Genomic DNA, 20,320 nt, shown 5'->3' with positions numbered 1-20,320 from the left:
GCGAGGCTCGTCCTGCTCCCCCGCCCCTGCTCGGGTGAGGGCGGTTCCCGTCGCCACCGGCGGCCGGGGAGCGCGGCGGGGGTGCGGGAGGTTCCCCGGCCGTGTGGGTGCCGCCGGGAGCGGCTGGACGCGGAGGTCAGGCCGCGGGGAGACGCAGGCTGATGTGCCGGCGGAGGGGCTGAACCGAGCCAGAGCTTGTCACACCAGCTTGAATTACTTAATTTATTATTTTTAAAGAAGAGTAGAAGCATATTGTGTCGAATTGTTTAGCCCGCCATTCCCCAAACTTCTAAAAGTGTAAGTCGGGAAAAAAACCCTAGTATAGTCCACTTGAAGCCTTGATATATGACTTAAAGCCTTATGCTTCTACTCTCTGCATGCAGCCCTTGCTTTTCAGGGGCGAGGTACAGGAAGGGTAGGCCTCCGTCACCTCTTGGTTGCTGGGGTGAGACCAGAAGCATAGTTCAGTAATACAGAAAAATCAGTGTTCGGGCTCTGACTGCAGGTTGAACTGTGTTGCAGCCACCTATTGCAGGTGTCCGTACACTACAGACTCTCTCCGCCAGTTCAGCTTTGTTCAAAAAATGCTGACCTGTTAGTCATGAGGTATTTTCTGCCCTTCTTCAGCTGTCTTAAACATGTAGAAGCAATACAAAATGACTGTCATATCCTCTGATTTCTCCAAATGCAGTCATGTGCCCTTGCCTTGCTTGGATCAAGTTTATCTTGCCAGGTGATCCACAAGTGCACAGATCTTCTGGGAATCACAGCCTGTTACATACAGCTGCTAATTCTGGTTGTCCTGTGGGAGATCCTGCACACGCGGCTCTTTATCTCACTGAGTAGTTTCGTGTCACTTTGTGAACACACAGGGGCTGGTGACAGTGCCTTATTTCAGCCTAACAAAGCAATTTTCCTTTGGTTCCTTTTACAGGCAAAGGAAAAAGATGTAATTCACACACAAAGTGCAGTTTGGCTGGAGCCCACCACAGGAGCGTGTTCTTCACTAACTGCGGACCTCAGCCAAGTGAGCGATAGTGAATACTCTGTTACTACAATTTTGAGGCCAGTACTACTATAAGTGTTTCAGGTCACCTTAGTGAGAAAGCCATTGTGTGTGTCTTCATTCTAGCATCCATATTCTAATTTATTTGATTTACAGTGACAAAAGGAAGAACCTTTTTGGCCTTAAAACCCTTAAAAACAAGACATGTGCTGGCAGTACTTTTTCTAGTGGAAGTGGCTGTCTAAAGTGTCATAAGTGAATTAAAATCAAGTATGTGTGTTAACATGGTGTTTCCCTGGGCAAGCAGAACTCTTTGGATTTATTCTGCATTTTTCCTACCATATTTGAATGGAGAACACTAGGCAGTTTAACAGAAGTTCATGAGCATTACATTTGATGTGTATTAACAGCATTTACTGAAATTTATAACAAGTTACAAGTATATTGTCATACACAGAATTTTACTTCTGTTTGGACTGCAACTATGTGACTGTGTGCTTTCTGTGCACTACCACATAGCAAGTAGAGATTTTATGTTAGTGTCAGAATTAAATTCACACTTTCACTGTTGGGAATTGGATGCCTTAAGATTCTTTTACCCTTCAGAATTATTTTATTTAATTAGTGAAATAAGATTGCATATGCTGGTTGGACCTTCAAAAACTGAAAGAGGAAGTGATCTGTTTTTGAAAAATTTTGTTTGCTTTACATACCCGTTTATTTGGTAAAGCAAAGATCAAACCAGTGGTACTCCTTAGGTTCTTTTGCTCTGTTAATTACCAGCAAGAGCATGTGGTCTAATTCTTTATGGGAGATACACTTCAATAATTTTAAGGACATGGGCTCAACAAACTGGATAAGGAATTTTTCCCTGTTGTGGGTAGTAAGAATCATAGATGATTTTCACGTTAAATGTAGATATCAAGTTAATAGTATTCTTTTATGCTAATTTTACTTCACAATTACCATTTGAGTTTGGGGCCAGTATACATTAAGAAGGGAGATATATGTAAGTTTTGTCACCACCTAATAGTTTGATAATGCTGCTACAGTATGCTTTGGACCCATCTTTTTTATTAATACAGTTGACTGAAAATTGTTCTGCATTTGGGTCATGATCACTTCTGGATAAGTGTTATTTCTGTCACTGAAATATAATTGAATTTTGGTGCATGAATTTTGAATGTTAAATTAAAAGTATTTTACTTAAAAGATAACCTCTAACAGGCCTGTAGCATCAGCGTTTGAAAAGACAAGATTCTGTAATTATTTATCAAAATCTCTTGCATAGTGAATATAATAAAGGACAGTTAATTACAAATGGTTTTATCTAACTTTTAAAATTACTGATTTAATGATATGGTATTCTCTTGGGCTTTTTTGCTGAAACTTGAATTTATTTTAGAGAATCAGAGCCATGTATTCCAGTCTCAGAGAACTCAAGATTTTGTTGTGCTTGGCACTTGGTAAACACCTGTAGGAAGGACTGTCTAAGCCCCTGTTCAAGTGACAGTCCTGTACAGAAATGGTCAGAAAGGGAAGGTGATCTGTCACATAACCATGTGGTGTCTGAATGTCACTCTGTCTCACTCTGAGAGAGGGCTCAGAAATTCTGCAGGTTCGTGTACATGCTGACTGCAATTCAGATCCAAGGAGAGACAAAATCATCATCTTAAAAAGCTGAAGTTGAGAGCAGTGTTTTTTGCTTGCCTGAGAAAAGTGGTTGATAGGCTAGAAAGGGCTGCTACTTGGAGGAATCTTGATGGGATGGGGAAGGGGGCTGACAGAAACCTCATAAATTCCAGCAAAGGCAAGAAGAAAGCCTTGCATTTGGGATGGAATAGCCTGATGACTAGAACAGGCCATGGGAAGACTTGATGGAGAGAAGCCTTGCAGAAAAGGACCTGTGTGTGGTGGTGGACCACATGCTGAATAAGAGTCCGAAGGAGAACTGCATCGTGGGCTGTATTAGTAAATGCAGCTGAGGGACAGCAGGTCAGGGAAGTGACTCTTCCCCTCTATTTGGCACCTGTGAGACTAGCAAGGCGGTTAGGGGCCTGGAGCATCTGATACTTGAGCAGAAACAGAGAGGTGGATTTGTTCAGCCTTAAGAGAAGGTGCTGGAAGGGGAGATCTTACTGCTGTGTGTTGGAAGCTGCAGAGCCAGGCTCCTCTTGGAGGTGCATGGCAGTGGGATGAGAGGCAATGGACACAAGCTGGTTTAGCTGTGATGAAGGTCATTTTGGTTTTGGTTGGTTGGTTTGTTTTTAACCTGGAGAACGGTCAAACACTGAAGGAGGGGTCTAGTGATGTTTGGAGCGTCCATCCATGGAGGTGTTAGAACTTGACTGGACAAAGGGCCTGTGCAACCACATCTAATTCAGCTTGTATTGGGTGCCATATGAAAATCCCTCCCAACCTAAACTGCCTTGTTGTTCTGTGATTACTCAAAAACCAGGCATTATAGATTTAGAAATTAGTTGTTAAAAGTTCTGTCTAAGAAACACAAACCCAATAAATTATGCAAGAAACCTTAAGATTTCTTTGAAATTGCACCTGGAATGAACATGAGGTCATCACAAAAACTTGTAATGCTAATTTTATTTGCCATATTATATGAACTTAAAAAAAGGGAAGACCTTGCATATTTTCTTATTGGTAATTTATGGCTTAGAATTTTTGTTACAAAAACTACTGTAATGTTTGAGAGAACATTAAGCAGGAGACCTGATGAGAATGTAAGTACTTTTTGTATTTCTTTCTTAGTTTCTCACACCTACTCTGCTGTGAATTTTAGGCAGAAATTTAGGCCTTAGAGATTTGTAGACACTGTCATGAACGCTAATTTACTGTCTGGAAATTTTTAAGGTGAAGAAAATGACTATTCAGAGCCCTGCATGCAGACAAATCTTTGAATTTAAAACTGCTCTTTATTCAGATCACCTACTCCAGACATACGGCCATTGGTTACATTAACTCTGCTTTCAGAGTGGTCCAGTCATCCAGGTCATCCAAACTGTCAATTTGGACTCTTATGTCATTAAAGATTAAGGACAAAATTATAATGGATTTAGCTTAGTCTGCTATATTGTAAGACAGAGTGTGCCGTGGGTTTCTGTGAGTTCACGTTGTGTGGTAAGTTTAAAGTATTTCTGTCATCACTTCTTCAAGATGATTCAGTATTAAAGAAAAGCATGACATGGCTACTAAATATCTTTAAGGAACCAATGTTTAATTAATTGTAGCTCATAAATTCATGGATTAGCATATAAGCTGTCATGAAATTAAACATGCATTCGAAGAGGAGGCACTGCAGTTTAGAGTATGATGCTTTTCATCTTTTGCTTATTGCAAAAAAACTCAAAATGGAGTTCAGTTGTGAGATACAAGTAACTGTTTAAAAAGTGTTAGGGATTGTAGTGACCAAGGTACAATACAAGAACCAATGTATTATCTTCTTGCATTTAAGCTACTGTTAGAATGGTAGAAAGAGTAAATCAACACAAAAGGGTTAAAGTTCTTTTTACATCCCAAAAAAGGTGAAGTCACCCATTGCATGTTTATTTGAAGATTTGGACAAAGAACTCTTAACATTAAATTAATTGGGTTAGAAGGGGATTTGTAAGATTGCTTGATATTATGTGTCTGTAGTTTGAAGTGGGGGTGATTTAGCAATGACTGCAAAGTCAGTTGATGAAATAATTTCCTTCTGACATTTGAAAAAGGAAAAAGTATCACTGAAACCTTACAGATTGACTTCCCCTAGCTTGGTCTACTCTCAGTAAATACTCAATTTTCCAGAGTTTTCAGTTTCTTAGCGGGGTGGGATACATAAACGAGGAGAGTCTTTCTGTTAGCTTTTTGTTCTTCAGAAAAACACATAATTGTTTTATTTGTAGCTGTGTTGGAAATGGTGAGTAATCTGCAACTATTTTCCTTTAGAAACTCGGCTTCCCTTTGCCAGAAGCACTTTCAGTTTTCTTACGGGCCTAATGGAAGATGTTTACCTCTTGACTCCTTTGAAGGTGAGGGAGATTTGTACATATCCTCCCTGCAGCCTACAGGTAAGGGCTGTGTCTGAACTTTGAGCAGTTCAGTCGAAGACTCAGGGTCGTCAGCTGGTGTGTGCCTTCAAGTTCTCTCTGCCTGCAGATATCATAGATCTCAGAAAAATCTCAACCTTCCCTCCACACTTTCACACCATAGTTAGATGTGAGAAGAATAATGTCTAATTTAATTTTTAATAATATGTTTGGCTGTGTGAAAAACAGGAATATATTTGAATCTGTTACGTTCTGCTGTGCCTCATCTCTACAAGGAAGATTATGCCAGTTTAATTATTTTCAATTAGTTTGGTTACTGGAAGAGGAAGATCAGGGAAAGCCTGATGCAGTTGCTGTTGTGATGTAGCACAGGTACTTTCATATAACCAAGCTGACACGTGTCTTTTTACTGGCACTTGTGACAACCTTTCTCATATGTATCTGCAGTTCAACTTCTTGTTTTTGTTAAAAAAGGAGTACACAGAAAGAAAATCTCATTTAAATAACCTCTTTATACAGTATTAAAACTACAAAATTACGTCACAATAATTTTTTCCTTCCCCTTGTGTGCATTCATCATAATGGTATTCTTTTATATTACTCATATCCTCTGTAGATAAATGCTATTATATACAGTTCTACATATCTTTCATGTAGAGAAATGAAACTCCAAAGTTATGTTTTATGCATATACAGGAAACAGAATTCAGGCTGCTTATGTACCTACCAGTCCTGCAAATATTTCAGCAACCTGTTTAAACCCCCTGTTAGGTGATGCCTTAGTCATTTTCAGAAGGGGTCAAATGCAATTTGGAGTTCAAATCATCATTCAGGATTCTTTTAATCTTTCTAGGAAATGGACTTCCAAAATTAATTTTATTTTGGTGTCTTTTCAGGACATGTTTTACAATTTTTAACATAATTGAGAATGTAAATTGTCAAAACTTGAACTCTGATCAAGCAAAGCATCTAATTGGAAGTTTTTTTCAAAAGCTTCCATCTATTGTTATGCTGCAAAGCGTGTTTGCATCTGCCTTAATTATTTAGCTATTTTTTTGTTAGTGTTGTTTTATCTATGAAAAATGATACACAAAGCCTGCAAATAACTGGAAATAATATATTTAAATACAAATACAGTATCTAGATTTTCTGTAGTTAATATTACTCAAATGAGATTTTGGAATACATGTGATTCTTGGAAAAACTGATTCACCTTATTTTGCTTTATTTTAAAAGGTGATTCTAAATTACTGCATTTCTGTAAGCCTTTGTTTTTTAGGGGTTTCTACCTTGGTGAAAGTATACTGGACAAGTGTTGAACTTGAAAGCTGCTTTTAGGATGTCTGAAGATGATGAAAAAGTTAAACTCCGTCGAATTGAACCTGCCATTCAGAAATTCATTAAAGTGGCAATCCCAACAGATTTGGAAAGGCTAAGGAAACACCAAATAAATATTGAGAAGGTCAGTGTTCACTTTTTACTAACGTAGTTCTTTTTACAGTATAGAAGCAGTCATGCTGCAAGATTATATAGAGATTTTGATGAAAAATTGATTATGAAATGCTTTAACTCAAATCTGGCTAAAAACGAAACTTGTGTATTGTAATTCAGTGTTACAAAGGCCTTTAAATTTGTATCAACTAATTAATCTACAGAGTGAGAAACATTACTATTTTGTGTTAAATAGTTGCAAGGAGAGCAGTGTAATATTCTTACTTAATTTTTAAGTCACAGCGGTTTGCTGCCAACTATTCTGAGTAATTTACTGTTTATACATAGCTTTTTCTCTACATATTTTTAAACTGAGTTGATAGAAATAGAAAGATTGAATTATTTAAGTAAATAGAAAAAGAGTTGTATGAAAAGTGTAGCATGTGTATATGCTTCTTGTTGACATTAGCTTACATTTGACAGTGAAGCTGAATATGCTTCCAGGAAGTTACATTCTTGCATACACGGTGGCAGTGCCTGTACTGTTAAAATAAACATGCCCAGGACAGTTGTCTGCCATGAAATGCCCTATGTCCATATTATTAAATCCTCATATTCTGCAGAACAGGGTGGCTTCATCCACACTGTTAATGGGAAGTAGCCTCTGTTCTGTGTTCATAACTCCTTAGCTGTTTTCAGGAGCTGTTTATGTGAGTGAGCTGTTTGGCATTGGCCAGGGACAGTTCTGATCATTTAACAGCACAGATGACCAGATTTCAGACTTGAAACATTCTCAGTCTCTGTTTGCTAGTGTAGATATAGCCTGTAGAAACAGAGAAATTGGTTTGTTGAGGAAGGTAGTAAAAAATTTACTAAAACAGGTGACACCAATATAAACGAGAAGAGAGTGAGTGACTCAGAAACATACTTACAGTTGTAATATCAATATTGCAATGGAAGTTTTTAAATGACCACACAAGACTTATTTGTTTAGAAAAGATTATACTTAACCACCACTGAAAAATCCCTGACAGTGAGCATCTGTAGTTCTACACAGTTCTGCACATGTCTCTAAAAGAAATCATACCTTGTATTTATTTGAACAGGCTTATTCACAAGGTATAAAATCAAGTGTATATGTAAATCTGGATGGTGTAGGACAACCATCTGCATTTTTTTAACACTTTGGGAAGGAATAAAGAAATTGAAAGAAAATAAGTGAACATGATTTCCTGAAAGGTGTGGTCTGAAGGGTGTGTGTAATGTATTTTAAAACCGTTTTGCATTTTGCTGCTGTTACTTGTTCACAAATTTTTGCCATAAATTTACTGTAACTTTACTAAGTGAGTAACCTTTTGGATGAAGTTTTCCATGCCAGGTTTCTGCCTGGAGTAGATGGGGATGGGGGGTGGGGGAGAAAATAGTTCCATGTATTTGTTTCTGAGAACATAGTCAGGAAATAATGTGTTGTTCAAGTGATAGTAATTTCTTTTAATAAGAAATGCTTAGTTTAAGTGATAGTAAGTGATTGATAGCCTAGTGGTAATTTCTTTTCAAATCAGTGATGTGTGCTGGAATACTTGAGATGTTTTTGTGGGGTGGTTTTTGTCTGGACTGTACTTTTTGCTGCGCCTCAAAACCTGCCATTTTTTGGCCAAGATGTATATTCTGGAAAAAAAAGGTGGTTTGCAGGTACTCAGTAGATACTGGTTGAACATCACCAGCTGAAAATAGCTAAAGATTTACCCAACACTAAGGCATGCTCCTGTGCTTAGAAATTAGCAGAACTAATTCCTGGAGTTGCTAATTTGATTGGTCCTGCATCAGAGAATGAAAACAGGGAGGTGATTTTTCTGTGTTCCCATTGTCTCATCCTCTTACTTTCCCTTACTTGTGTGCAAGAGAAAACTCTTCCTGGCTCATGTAAATAAAGGATAAAGATTTAGGCGGGGGGAGCTTGTGAAGAAGCATCTCAGGTGGGAGGTGAACATGCAGAAATGATGGCTGACTATGGGATGAGAGAAAAACTGGGATAGAGGAAGAGTTGGGGCTGCTGGGACTAATGATGGAAGAAGTCATTTGACTGTTTCCTGGTAAGGCTGTATTAAGGATATAATAAGGATATGAACTGCAATATTCACAAACTGAAAAGTGTATTAGTATGACGTTTGCCTGAAGCATAACTTCTGAATGAGGTGACCTATTTTTTCAGTCACAGCATGTTGTTTACTCTTTGTTTTTCCACATTTGTGTAATTCATTACATCACCTAGATGCCAGCTGATTCAGCTTTTTTTTCCTTGAATCGTCTGGTTTCAGCAGCCCCGTTCTGAGGTGGCCAGGAGCAGCTTTCTGTTCTTCAGCTTCTCCCACAAAGAACATTTAATTGAGTTACTCTGCACTGTAGCCCTCATACAGAGGAGTCAGTATTAGCTTGCTCTTGGGTGTGATGATGGGGGAGGAAGGAGACCCAACTTAAATAGCCCTGGAGAGGTGTACAGCCCCCAGGGATCAGCGCGTACGTCTCTCGGTGTGCGTGGCCTTTACCTAGCAGTGGCCACAGAGCTACCTAAGGGCACCTAATGAAGAAGAATGTGGAACAGAACAGGATTCAGAGGTGCCTAGAGGAGAGCATTGTAATAACAGCTTTTCCATTCAAGCTGTTTCATTCAAATAGAGACAGTGTTGGTAGCTAGGTTGTTCCCTTCTTTCTCTAACCAGAAGTTGCACAACTGGTCATGGAAGCAATGTGCATTTGCTGTAATCCACCAGGAGGGATTTCTTGGTTGCAGAGAGGTAGAGGTTTTGGTCCCTAGTGGGGTTATGTTAAAATTACGTTAAAAGTTACATCTTCAGGTCATCACTTCAGTTAACACCAACAGCATCAATGAGTGTGGAGCAGTGAGGTGTACCATTTTTGAGTCTTGAGGAAGGCATCCAGAAATGAAGGGATGCAGTTAATAACTACCGGCAAAAGGGTGGCATAAAAGCTACAGCCTTGTCTGAGAGGAACAAGCACGTGATCACTGGGAAAAGGTAGTCTGTTGATGGGAGGAAAGAGCTGACCTGCCAGTGCAGATTGGGAAGTGGTTAGAGGTACACAAATGGTTTTGTTGCACTTTGAAGGTAGAGATAAATTTTTGATGTGTGTCAGGTAGTAGTTAGGGAGAGACAATGGAGGGGATGGGCCTAACAACACTGCTTGATTTTTTTTGAAGAGTATTACTTGGTACAGCTAAACAGATTCTTTGTTAAGTGTTGTCCATATATGTAAAACCTTCCTCACTTTAGGATATATCAAGAAGCTTGAAAAGGCATTGGGTGCTGCAATAAGAAACAGAGATCTGATCAATTATTACCTTGTGTAGTACTTACCGGGTGTGAGAGATGATCTTGGGAACTGCTGTGTTTTGCAGAACCTGGTCAGTGAGGACGGGTAGCCAGTTACTGGTTGATCCTGCTGAAAATCTCTTTATGTATTTAGACAAAGAGTAATTACACTGTATCTAGCCAGATAGTGTTACCATGGTGTCAGGGTAGGGGTGAAATACCTTCCACTTAATTCAGCCATGTGTTGGTCAGCTGAAGTCTTTATTGGCCCAGCAACTCATTTGCATCAAGCATTCCTGTTTTGCAGATGGAAGGGGAGATCATTGCAAGAATAGTTTTCTGTGTCTAGAAGAAAATGCAGAAAATATTAGCACTCAGCATAAAATGACTCTTTAGGTTAGTTCTGATGTAACAATTTGTTCAAAGAATTGTCAGAGAGACCCATGCTTAGCCAGAGTCTAATTACAGACAATACATACTGCAGTGTTTCCATAATGACATTCAGTGACCACAATGAAATACCAAGGTGCTTTATTGAGCAGTTGAATTTTATATTTTGAATGTAAAAATCTGATGCTATCTAAAAGTACCTGGTTTGGACATTTCTTGACATTTTCAGATTGTTGATGGACTCAGTGTGAATCACAGAATCGTCTAGGTTGGAAAAGACCTTGAAGATCATCCAGTCTAACCATTAACCTAACATTGACAGTTCCCAACTACACCATATCCCTAAGCTCTATGTTGACCCGACTCTTAAACACCCCCAGGGATGGGGACTCCACCACCTCCCTGGGCAGCCCATTCCAACGCCTAACAACCCATTCAGGAAAGAAATGCTTCCTGACATCTAGTCTAAACCTTTCCTGGCACAACTTGAGACCATTGCCTCTTGACCTATTGCTCGTTACTTGGTTAAAGAGGCTCATCCCCAGCTCTCTGCACCCTCCTCTCAGGTAGCTGCAGAGGGCGATGAGGTCTCCCCTCAGCCTCCTCTTCTCCAGACTAAACACCCCCAGTTCCCTCAGCTGCTCCCCTACGACCTGTGCTCCAGACCCTGCACCAGCTCCGTTGCCCTTCTCTGGACACACTTGAGTCATTCAATGTCCTTTTTGTAGTGAGGGGCCCAAAACTGAACACAGGAATCGAGGGGCGGCCTCACCAGTGCCGAGTCCAGGGGTCAGATCCCTTCCCTGTCCCTGCTGGCCATGCTATTGCTGACACAAGCCAGGATGCCATTGGCCTTCTTGGCCCCCTGGGCACACTGCTGGCTCCTGTTCAGCTGGCTGTCAATCAACACCCCCAGGTCCCTCTCTGACTGGCAGCTCTCCAGCCACTCCTCCCCAAGCCTGTAGCGCTGCTGGGGGTTGTTGTGGCCCAAGGGCAGCCCCCGGCATTTGGCCTTCTGGAAACTCCTCCAGTTGGCCTCAGCCCATGGCTCCAGCCTGTCCAGGTCTCTCTGCAGAGCCTCCCTACCCTCCAGCAGATCAACACTCCCACCCAACTTGGTCTCATTTGCAGACTTACTGAGGGTGCACTCGATCCCTCGTCTAGATCATCAATAAGATGAATGATCTGTTCAGTCAATATAATAAAATTTGCATATCAGAAAAATCCTTAAATAGTTGTAAACATAGTTCTTAAAGTGTTAACTGCACTTCCTCTAGAGCAACACTTACGAAAGCAAGAAGTAGCAATGCTTAGTGTGGTTTGTCTTTCTGATTTCAGAATACTATTAAAAATTTCTGCATCCCTAGACATCTCTAAATCCTGGCAAATTTGATATTTGAATTAGTATGTAATACATAATTAGAAACAAGTAACTATGGATAAAACCTTGAAATAAGCAATTGTTAACTGTACCAGAAGGTATTCAGCAATACTGAAGATTTCAGAACTTCTGTGTATTGACAAAAAAGATTGATACAAACAATACATCTGAGTATACAATAGTCTTTAAATGCCAGATTATTTTAAAAGCCCATACTCATTGTAATGTCTTTAAAAGTTGAAGTTTCTCTCTTTTCTTAAAAAAAATACTTTTCTGGCTGTAAGAACTATAAATATTCTAAAGTTTATTGATAAATTTATGAGAAAGTGAGGATAAAAATGTGGCAAGTTGGAATTTGAAATCTGTCACGATAGTTTAGATTATCAGAACACAAGGAATAGTTTGGTTGAAATACTTCCATGATAATTTGCATTTTACATGCATTTTAGCCACAATGAATGTGTTACAGTACTTTTATGAGCTGTCGGCTTCAGCAGCTTAAATGATTTTCTCCAAAATACTTTTTGTAAAATTAACTTTCAGCCATGTAAACTAAACATCCCTAGAGGTAAAAGGATAATTTTGTAAAATCTGATCCTGTTTATTTTACAGGCTACTTTTAAGCAAAAATCACTAATTATGTCAAATTGCTTAGAGCAGCAACATTATTTACTTATGATGAAGCCAATATCACTAACCTCATTTCATGAATATTGATTTAAACCTTAGGTTCCAGAATAGTCCAAACAATTAATCTACTAAATCACTGTTTGAAGAAACTATAAAATCAATATATAATGAAATTTGACCTTGAGTACCCCTTTTCAGAGGAAGTTGCTACCATAAATCCATCATCATTGCTTCTCAACTATTTGAGAGTCCCAACTTTCCATATGACAGTTTCTGAAGACTTAAAAATTCGTCCTTAAGAAATCAGTTCTCTATTTTTTTTTCTTTCCATGTTTTCCTCAAAGACTTCTTGTTTTCTAAAGCACATTCTGTGGATTGGATGGGCTTTCACTCCAAAAGAGGGAATAAAATGCATGCTTATCCAAAAGAGTTACAACTTTCTGTTAGATGAAAGAAATTGTCATGGTACTATAGGAAGGTGGAGATTTTTGTTGGTGCTATGCAATAATCATTACAAAAAAACCTCAGTGCTGTAAAACATGTCATCCTTAATCTCTGTTGCTTTCAGTTTTAATCTCATTTTCTGTGATTGTGCCAAAATTAAAGGATGTTGTGTGAAACACTTTTTACCTTTGGCTGGGAATAATTGTTTTGTGGGAAGACATGTAAAGGTGTCACAAAATGAGAAATTAAGATATCTGAGTTTTACGGCAGTCTTCATCAGAGTGTACACATTTGTGTAAGATATTTATTGTAGAGCTTGTAGAAATGTTGGTGAGCACTACCTGCTACAAAAATAAATGCAGAGGATATTATTAAAAGCTTTGAGTTCTCTCCATATCCACTGGATATTTTCAAGGAGAAGTGAAAGTGATCCAAATCATAACTATGAAGGATTCTTTCTTGAGTGATTTGGGTTGGAAGGGACCTTTAAAGACCATCTAGTCCAACTCCCCCTGCCATGGGCAGGGACACCTTCCACTAGACCAGGTTGCTCAAAGCCCCGTCCAAACTGGCCTTGAACACTGCCAGGGAGGGGGCAGCCAGAACTTCTATGGGCAACCTGTGCCAGTGCCTCACCACCCTCACAGGAAAGAATTTCCTCCTTATGTCTCATGTAAACTTTCTTTGACTTTAAAAGCATTGCACCTTGTCCTGTTAGGCCTTAGTAAAAACAGTCAGTCTTTCTTTTAAGCCCTCTTTATATGATGAAAATCTCTAATCAGGTATCCCTGGAGCCTTCTCAGGGCCAACCCCAACTTCACAGGAGAGGAGGTGTTCTGGCCCTCTGATCATTTTTGTGGCCGTCCTCTAGACCTGCTCTAACTAGTTAGGATTCCATAGATGTTTTACTTCATGCACCTCTTAGTTTTACATATATTTGTTAATGAAAATAATGTCAATACCATCTCTTCTCAAGGTTTGCTATCTTTGAGTCCCCCAGAGAGAACATCGCCCAGGAGTATGGCCTATTTTGTGTTTAATGACAAAGAGAAGTCAACAGTGAGGAATTCTCTGACTACATGAATGTCATTGCTCTGGGTGTATTAAGTCATTGGATTCTTTGAGGTCATCACTAGCATACTGGGAATTTTGAAGCCAAGTAATAAAACTTCTAAATATATAAAGCACATAAATGTGCTGAGCATTTCTAATAGTAATTATAAAGAGCAGTAAAGGTTTCCTGAGGAATTCTTCTTGTTGTTATTAACTGAAAAACAGGAGTTTTTATTATTCAGCATGTGGACAATATATTACAGTCAATTGAAACTGAAAAGGTAATTTTTCCCCAAGCCCCTTCTGTTCCACCCTCAGAAATTCCTGTTTCAGTACTCTTTCAGGGATGACTGAACTGGAAGATCTATTGTTGATAAAGACTTTTTTTTTACCATTTTATTTATAAAAACAATGGCAGTAGTTTTAATGGCATAATAATTTATGCAGAAGTTGCTAGTTTCCTAGAAAAATCACTTTAATCTGACTGAGTTAAACACTAAACCTTTTCTCTTCCATAACTACAAAATTCTAACATGAAAGAACTTTTTTCTCTGAAAATAAGAAGTAACTTCAGATTTGTTGTTGTACTTTAGGAAGCTGAGTAACTTGTGATCCTTATTGCTGTGGCCTCTGAAATGCTGAAAAGAAAAGGTATAGGCTCTAGATAAACTTTGTTATTGGTAACAAAGCAAATTAGGAAATTGAGGAATTAAACTTTACATTAAAATATCTCACAAATCATGGTAAATATTTTGTTATTTAAATGATTAAAAAGATTGATTTGATTATTTCAGCACATATTCCAGGAATGACTGCTTCTACTTTATTATTTTACTACTCTTTTTCATTACAATGTCTCTGTATTATTTTTGTTAATTGCTAATAGCAGAGATTGATATATTTTAGTGGTGAAAAATTTTGTATGTGATGATATGCAGTTCTTTTGCAAAGCTTGCTCTCTGCTAACAGAATGATTACTCTGGTCTCTGTCCCATGGAAAGTGTTGTATGGATAGTTTCACGCTGAAGTTAGTGAAGCCTCATGCAGATTCCAAATCTGCCCTGATGTTTCTTGTAACTGTGTTTCTATCTATATAGAAATGGTAAATGTAGACAGTAGTGTTGTGCAATGAATGTGGTTTTCTTTGTAAATAATATCAGATACCATGTCATTCCATATGACCAGTACTGCTTATCCCCTGTTCCAATCCTTTTTCCTCCTTCTGCCCTTCTTTTTACTGATTAACAAGTGATTTATGCAACAGCACTATCAGGGTGCTGCAATATCACTTTGTTGTTGAAAGGTGATGCTGAAACCCTGGTTATCTGCAATTCAGTAAAATACATTTTACAAAATTATTCACAAAATACTTTGCCATTTACCTCTCTAATGTTGCAGTGGAAATGCCTATGACTCAGCTTCTTTATGGTCGATTTTTGAAAATTAAAGCGATTATTTGCTGAAGGTTCCTTTTTTTCTGCATAGACAGTTGGTAAAAGTAGCAATTATATGGAGTATTTTTCCTTTATTTTAGTATCAGAGATGCAGACTCTGGGACAGATTGCACGAAGAGCACATTAATGCAGGACGAACAGTTCAGGTAAGGGTATTAAAATGACTGTGATATTAATGGAATTAAATTATATACATAGTACTGGTTACCTCAGGGATGGATCTTCACAGAGATGTATATTTGTACATGGTATTGCTTTACTTTGTTTGAGGTGGATTTCCTAATTGCGTCCTATGAGGCAAGTATTCAGAAATGTTTCAGAATTCTTGAATAAGCGGAAGTTTGGAGACCCGTCTTTTGCAAAATATCCTCTTACATTACTAAATTAGAAGACAGGAATTGCAATAAGGGATACTGTTTATTTTAAAGGATGGTTTCAGACCAAACACAGAACATCTGGACCACTAGTTTGGTGTGCAAATCTCTTGTTAGATGCATAATAGCATCAGAGGAGGAAATACCAGACTCATTTGTGAGCATGGCATCATCTCAGTGACTTTGTGCATAGTCACCCATAACTTAACACACAGGGAATCTCACATATTTTTTTAAAAAATTGCATGTCTTGATGAAAATGATGGAAAAGCTAATGCCAAACATCAGCCTTCACACTGCTAAATAGCACGCAGCCAAAGAACATTATCGATACAGAAAACCACAAAGACCAAATCTGCACTGCAAAGTTTGCTGGCACAGGTGTGGCAGCTAGTGGTTATAACATGCTGTGCTGGCAAAATTCTGGGAACAGAGCATCTTTGCCAACAGGAGAGGCACCTTGTGCTGGTCTTACAGATGTTGTTCAGAGGGGGAACATGACTTTGTTGCTGGAACAAATCTGCTGCATCTAGACGAGCAGACTTTGTTGGCAGGGGTAGCACAGTCCTAAACCACTGTATTTCAAAATTCTAATACTGTAAATTGTCGTGTTTGTTGCAATGCCTTACTGACTCCTGTGGGAAATTAGACCAGACTCAAAATAAAAAAAAAACCTCAGAAAGAACAACTTAATCCTGGCTGAACAACAGTATTAGACAGTAGGCAGAGCTGGAGTTACATAACTTTTTTGAGGAGTGGAAGGTGTTAATGAGCTTTTTTTAGTGTAGATGGTAAGATGTTCTATATATTAAATCCATTTGATTTTCTGTTATTTGGAGCTTTGAATGTTTATTTTGATTTTTCAGTATTTTAAAAATTTGAATATGTTTATTCTTAATATCAAAAGCATCTTCCAAAGGTGGAAGTCCTGTTAAAACCGTGACATTCTAACAGGTGTGGTGTAGTAAGCATGTGTTTGCTTATGTCTGTACTCTGTTTTCAGATCTGAGGGGTAGGAAAGGTTTCTCTTGAAACTCTATTATCAGTATCATTTGTTTAGCAAAACAAAATCTATCAATAATTAGAGAAAAAGTAATCATGCCGAAGATGCTGCTTTTAAATGCATTAAGTGCTTTAGTAGTAAAACCTTGCATTTGTCTCTAGAAACATTTATATTTGTCTTGAACCTAAAGCCTGCCATTTTCACTTTCAGCCAAAATAAATTATCTTATGTTTTATGTATTGCTCATCGCTTTTAGATCTGGATACAAGTTATGTATTAAAGTGGTTCACATTCTGATTTCTAGAGAACAGAATAAGTATCTGAGTCCATGCAAGAAGAGTAGACTAGCTCTTTGTTTTAATTAAATAGTTAGGAGTCTGGAGTACTTGATAATAAATTATATGACATGTAGAATGTGTTTGCTGTAAGCTGTTTAAATGTTTACCAATGGACTTGGGATCTGTTTGTTTGCGAAGAAATCAGATTCATTATTGTGATACCAAATGTTCTCTGCAGCACACACTTTGCTCTCAAAATTAGATGTTGTAAAAATACATTAGGAATCCCTAAGTCAATATTGACCCAAGGCATCTGCCACAGGTTTTAGACAAATATATGCACAGCCACTCTACATTTAATCCATGTGCACATAATTAGCCATTTTTCTGAATTCTCAGTTTACCCAGAATAATTACTTCTGTTCTACTTTTGATGATGGTCAAAATTATAATAGAACTATAGATGAGCATAAATGTATGTCTCTTCTTTCTGGTGACTCGATGCCACGTTAAAAACTTCTTAAAAGGAAAGTGAAGAATCTGGGGAAATCTTTGTATGGGCTGTGATGACACCCTTTCAGAAATACCAAGAAAATAGCTCTTGTATACTGTGTATTAGTTTTCATAAATGTGCTCTTGTGGATTTTCATTTTTAGGGACAGTCAGTGGACTTCTTAAAATGTTAGGACCTGAATAAATATGCAGTTTTGCTAGGCTTTGCCTACATGTATACTGACTGTACCATACAATTAGTTTATTGCAAGATTTAAGCTAATTTCTATATTTCATTTTAACACCCAAGGACTGCATTGATCATATTAATAGTGAGAGGAAGAAAAATGCTGCAGTTACTAGAGAGGATATAAGGCACTGAACAAAAAAAGGAAAAATACTGTGGATGAATGATCTGACTTTAGTGTATATTCAGCCCACAAAAGGAGACTCTGTTCTGCAAAACATACCTAGACAGATGTAGTCTCTCCAGTGTGTTGATCTAACCTGGAAAGCTGCTTGAAAAATGTTAATCCACTTTTTTTCTTTTTCACTTTTATGATTTCCGTTTCAACTGAAAATGGTTTACAAAGAAAAGATGGTTTTTAGTCAGCTCTCTTTTGCGTAAATTTTCAAAGCTTAGTTGTATGGCTCATGTCACTGAACCATCCTTAAAATTATGCAGTCTTCAAATTAAGTATCTTTCTGGAATACTACGCAAATATACTGGGAGAGCATAAGAAGCAGGGTAGATGAGTTTATTGCTGAAGGAGATTGTTTATGGTATCAATGAAGGGTCATGTGGAATCAGCTCACTATTGCAGCCTGTGGCTGTCTGCAGGGTAAATATATTCTTAAACTCAGAGTTTCTTTGACCTGCACCAAGAAATTTGTAACATACACCCTTTATCACATTACTTTGGACAAAGTCCAGAGAAAATAAGTGAAGGCAACATTACATTTGCACAGCTACTGCAATACTTTCTTGAAAATCATATTTATGTTTAAGAGGGTTTAAGGTCATGGGTTTCTTTGGAGGTGTTATTTACTTCTTAATTTAAAACAACCACATGCAGAATGGAGGGAGAGTTGACAGTGATTAACGTGTGGAAGACAGAAGATGAGGAGAAAAAGGGATTGATTTGCTGGACATGACAGATCTTGTGTCGTCCATGTACTATTTCAGCATAAATAGTTTGAAGTGTAAACTATTGGCAAATGTATATGATGTTACATTTAATGATAATACAATCAAGAAGACGAAAAAGAGAACGATGGTGGCAGAGACTGAGTGTGGTAATGGCAAGACTACCATGATTCAGTTAGCTGGTAGTGTTAGGATTAGTATAGGCTGGTGAGGATAGAGTAAGTGAAGTTCCAGAGCACTCCAGGAACATCAGTTTTGCCAGGGATGCATGGCTGAAGCAGATACTTACACTGTGATTTTCAGGGAGCTGTTGCTGTGGCCTAGATAGAACTTCACATATTTCCATAAGTGGTAGAGATATCAGATGTTACAATGGAAATAATCCTACAGCTCAAGTCTCCGCTGCCTCTTCAAGGGTTTTGGTCCCATCTCAGCCCTTTGACATTTGTACAAGGTAGAGCCAGGCAGGTGTGGTGTTTATCTTGATGCCCAGGGGCCTCATGCTGTGTCAGAACTGAAGCACTGAGGTGCCTGTATGCTCTTTTTTACTACTTTCCTTGTGGTGTTATGTGTCCTTACCAGCATGCTGTGGTAGTGCAGCGCAGGCTCTCTGCCATGACATAGTACCGGAGGTTTCTGTGTGCAATTGCCTGCAGTTTAGTACAGATTCCATTATTTTCTTCTTTGTTGTCATCTGTTACTTTTCCTCAATTGTAATGAAATTGGTTGCACACAAGAGTCGGGTGTTGCTGGTATAATACTGGTGGTGAAGTTCACGAGTGTTATGTATTTGAGTGTGAAGTGATGATGCTATTTTAAGGCAGCCTACAGTAAGCCTATAGAAACATGACATCCGTTTTTCAAGTTATATTACTTTGAAAATTCAGCTGTCACTGTTAGTGGTGAAAATTACTGCTCTGAGAAACAAATACTGCAAAAAAAGAATTTTTACTCTTTTGTATGAGTAAGGTTCATTGGTTTGCTGAAAATTGCTGTTAAGACTTCTGAATTCCATAGGGAGTTTTACCATTTTTCTCGTATGTCTGACATATTTGTAGAGGAGGTCCCATTCATAAACCACTTAGGAGGAGCAGAATATGAGAACATACTTTGTGATTTTAAAGATAATTCAAAACAGTGAATACTTATAATAATTCCTTCTCTTACATATTTAAAACTGCTAAGTAATAAGATGAGCTTAATGGACAGGTATGTAGAATCATTTTCAGTAACAGTGATTTAAAAAAAAAAATTAAAAATTAAATTAAGCTCTCCTTTGGCTCATTTGTCTCCTTTTGTAGTTTACTTCCTGAGAGAAATTTAGAATTTATTCTTTATTTTTTATTGAATGTGTTTGTAAAGATTTTGAAAAGAATGGAAAAGCAGTGCAACTTCCTTATATATGATTTCTTTTTCTTTCCATTTCGGATGTGTTGATAGATTTTTCACAGTACTTGTGAAAACCATGCCACTTCTCATTTACTTTTCTGAAAAAAAATCCATTATATTTGTTCACATAATATAGTGAATCCACCATCCTGGTGGATTCCCCAGGCTTACCTCCAAATTTGTGGACACTTTACGAAAACTGGGCTCAGATTTTGTGTCCCTACCTCAGTTCTGCATCTGTTCAAGAAGAACAGTGAACCTTACTCAATGAAGTCCTTTGAGACCTAGAAATGAAAGCACTATATAACAGCTATATTAACGTTAGTTTCATTATATAGCAAAAACATACAAACAGCAAAAAGCTGGGAGAGACTAAGGGGTTCTGGTGGAGAGATCAGAGTTAGAATTCTTAATGATGTTGAGAAAAGACCTGAAAAATCAGTATGTTTTTGGATGAGGAGAAGGGCAGTCATTGG

General features: G+C 38.1%; 1 protein-coding gene across 5 annotated transcripts in view; it reads left to right on the top strand.

The window, feature by feature from the left end:
• The first annotated feature begins 49 nt into the window (after positions 1-49).
• STX17 (syntaxin 17) overlaps positions 50-20,320 on the top strand; it is a 39,259-nt gene continuing 18,988 nt past the window's right edge. Inside the window, exons 1-5 of one of the 5 annotated variants that reach the window (XM_026841872.1) lie at positions 50-297; positions 935-1,027; positions 4,949-5,070; positions 6,329-6,511; positions 15,242-15,307. In XM_026841872.1, coding sequence (XP_026697673.1) covers positions 6,389-6,511; positions 15,242-15,307 — 189 coding nt within the window. In that variant the 5' untranslated portion in view covers positions 50-297; positions 935-1,027; positions 4,949-5,070; positions 6,329-6,388. Of the gene's footprint in view, positions 298-934; positions 1,114-4,948; positions 5,071-6,328; positions 6,512-15,241; positions 15,308-20,320 lie in introns of all 5 variants that reach the window. The other 4 variants (XM_026841874.1, XM_026841870.1, XM_026841871.1 and 1 more) reach the window with 4 other exon arrangements.

Source organism: Athene cunicularia (assembly GCF_003259725.1).
Source record: "Athene cunicularia isolate RWA chromosome 2 unlocalized genomic scaffold, athCun1 chr2_part1, whole genome shotgun sequence".
Lineage (NCBI taxonomy): Eukaryota > Metazoa > Chordata > Aves > Strigiformes > Strigidae > Athene > Athene cunicularia.
This window is presented reverse-complemented; position numbering and strand designations above follow the sequence as displayed.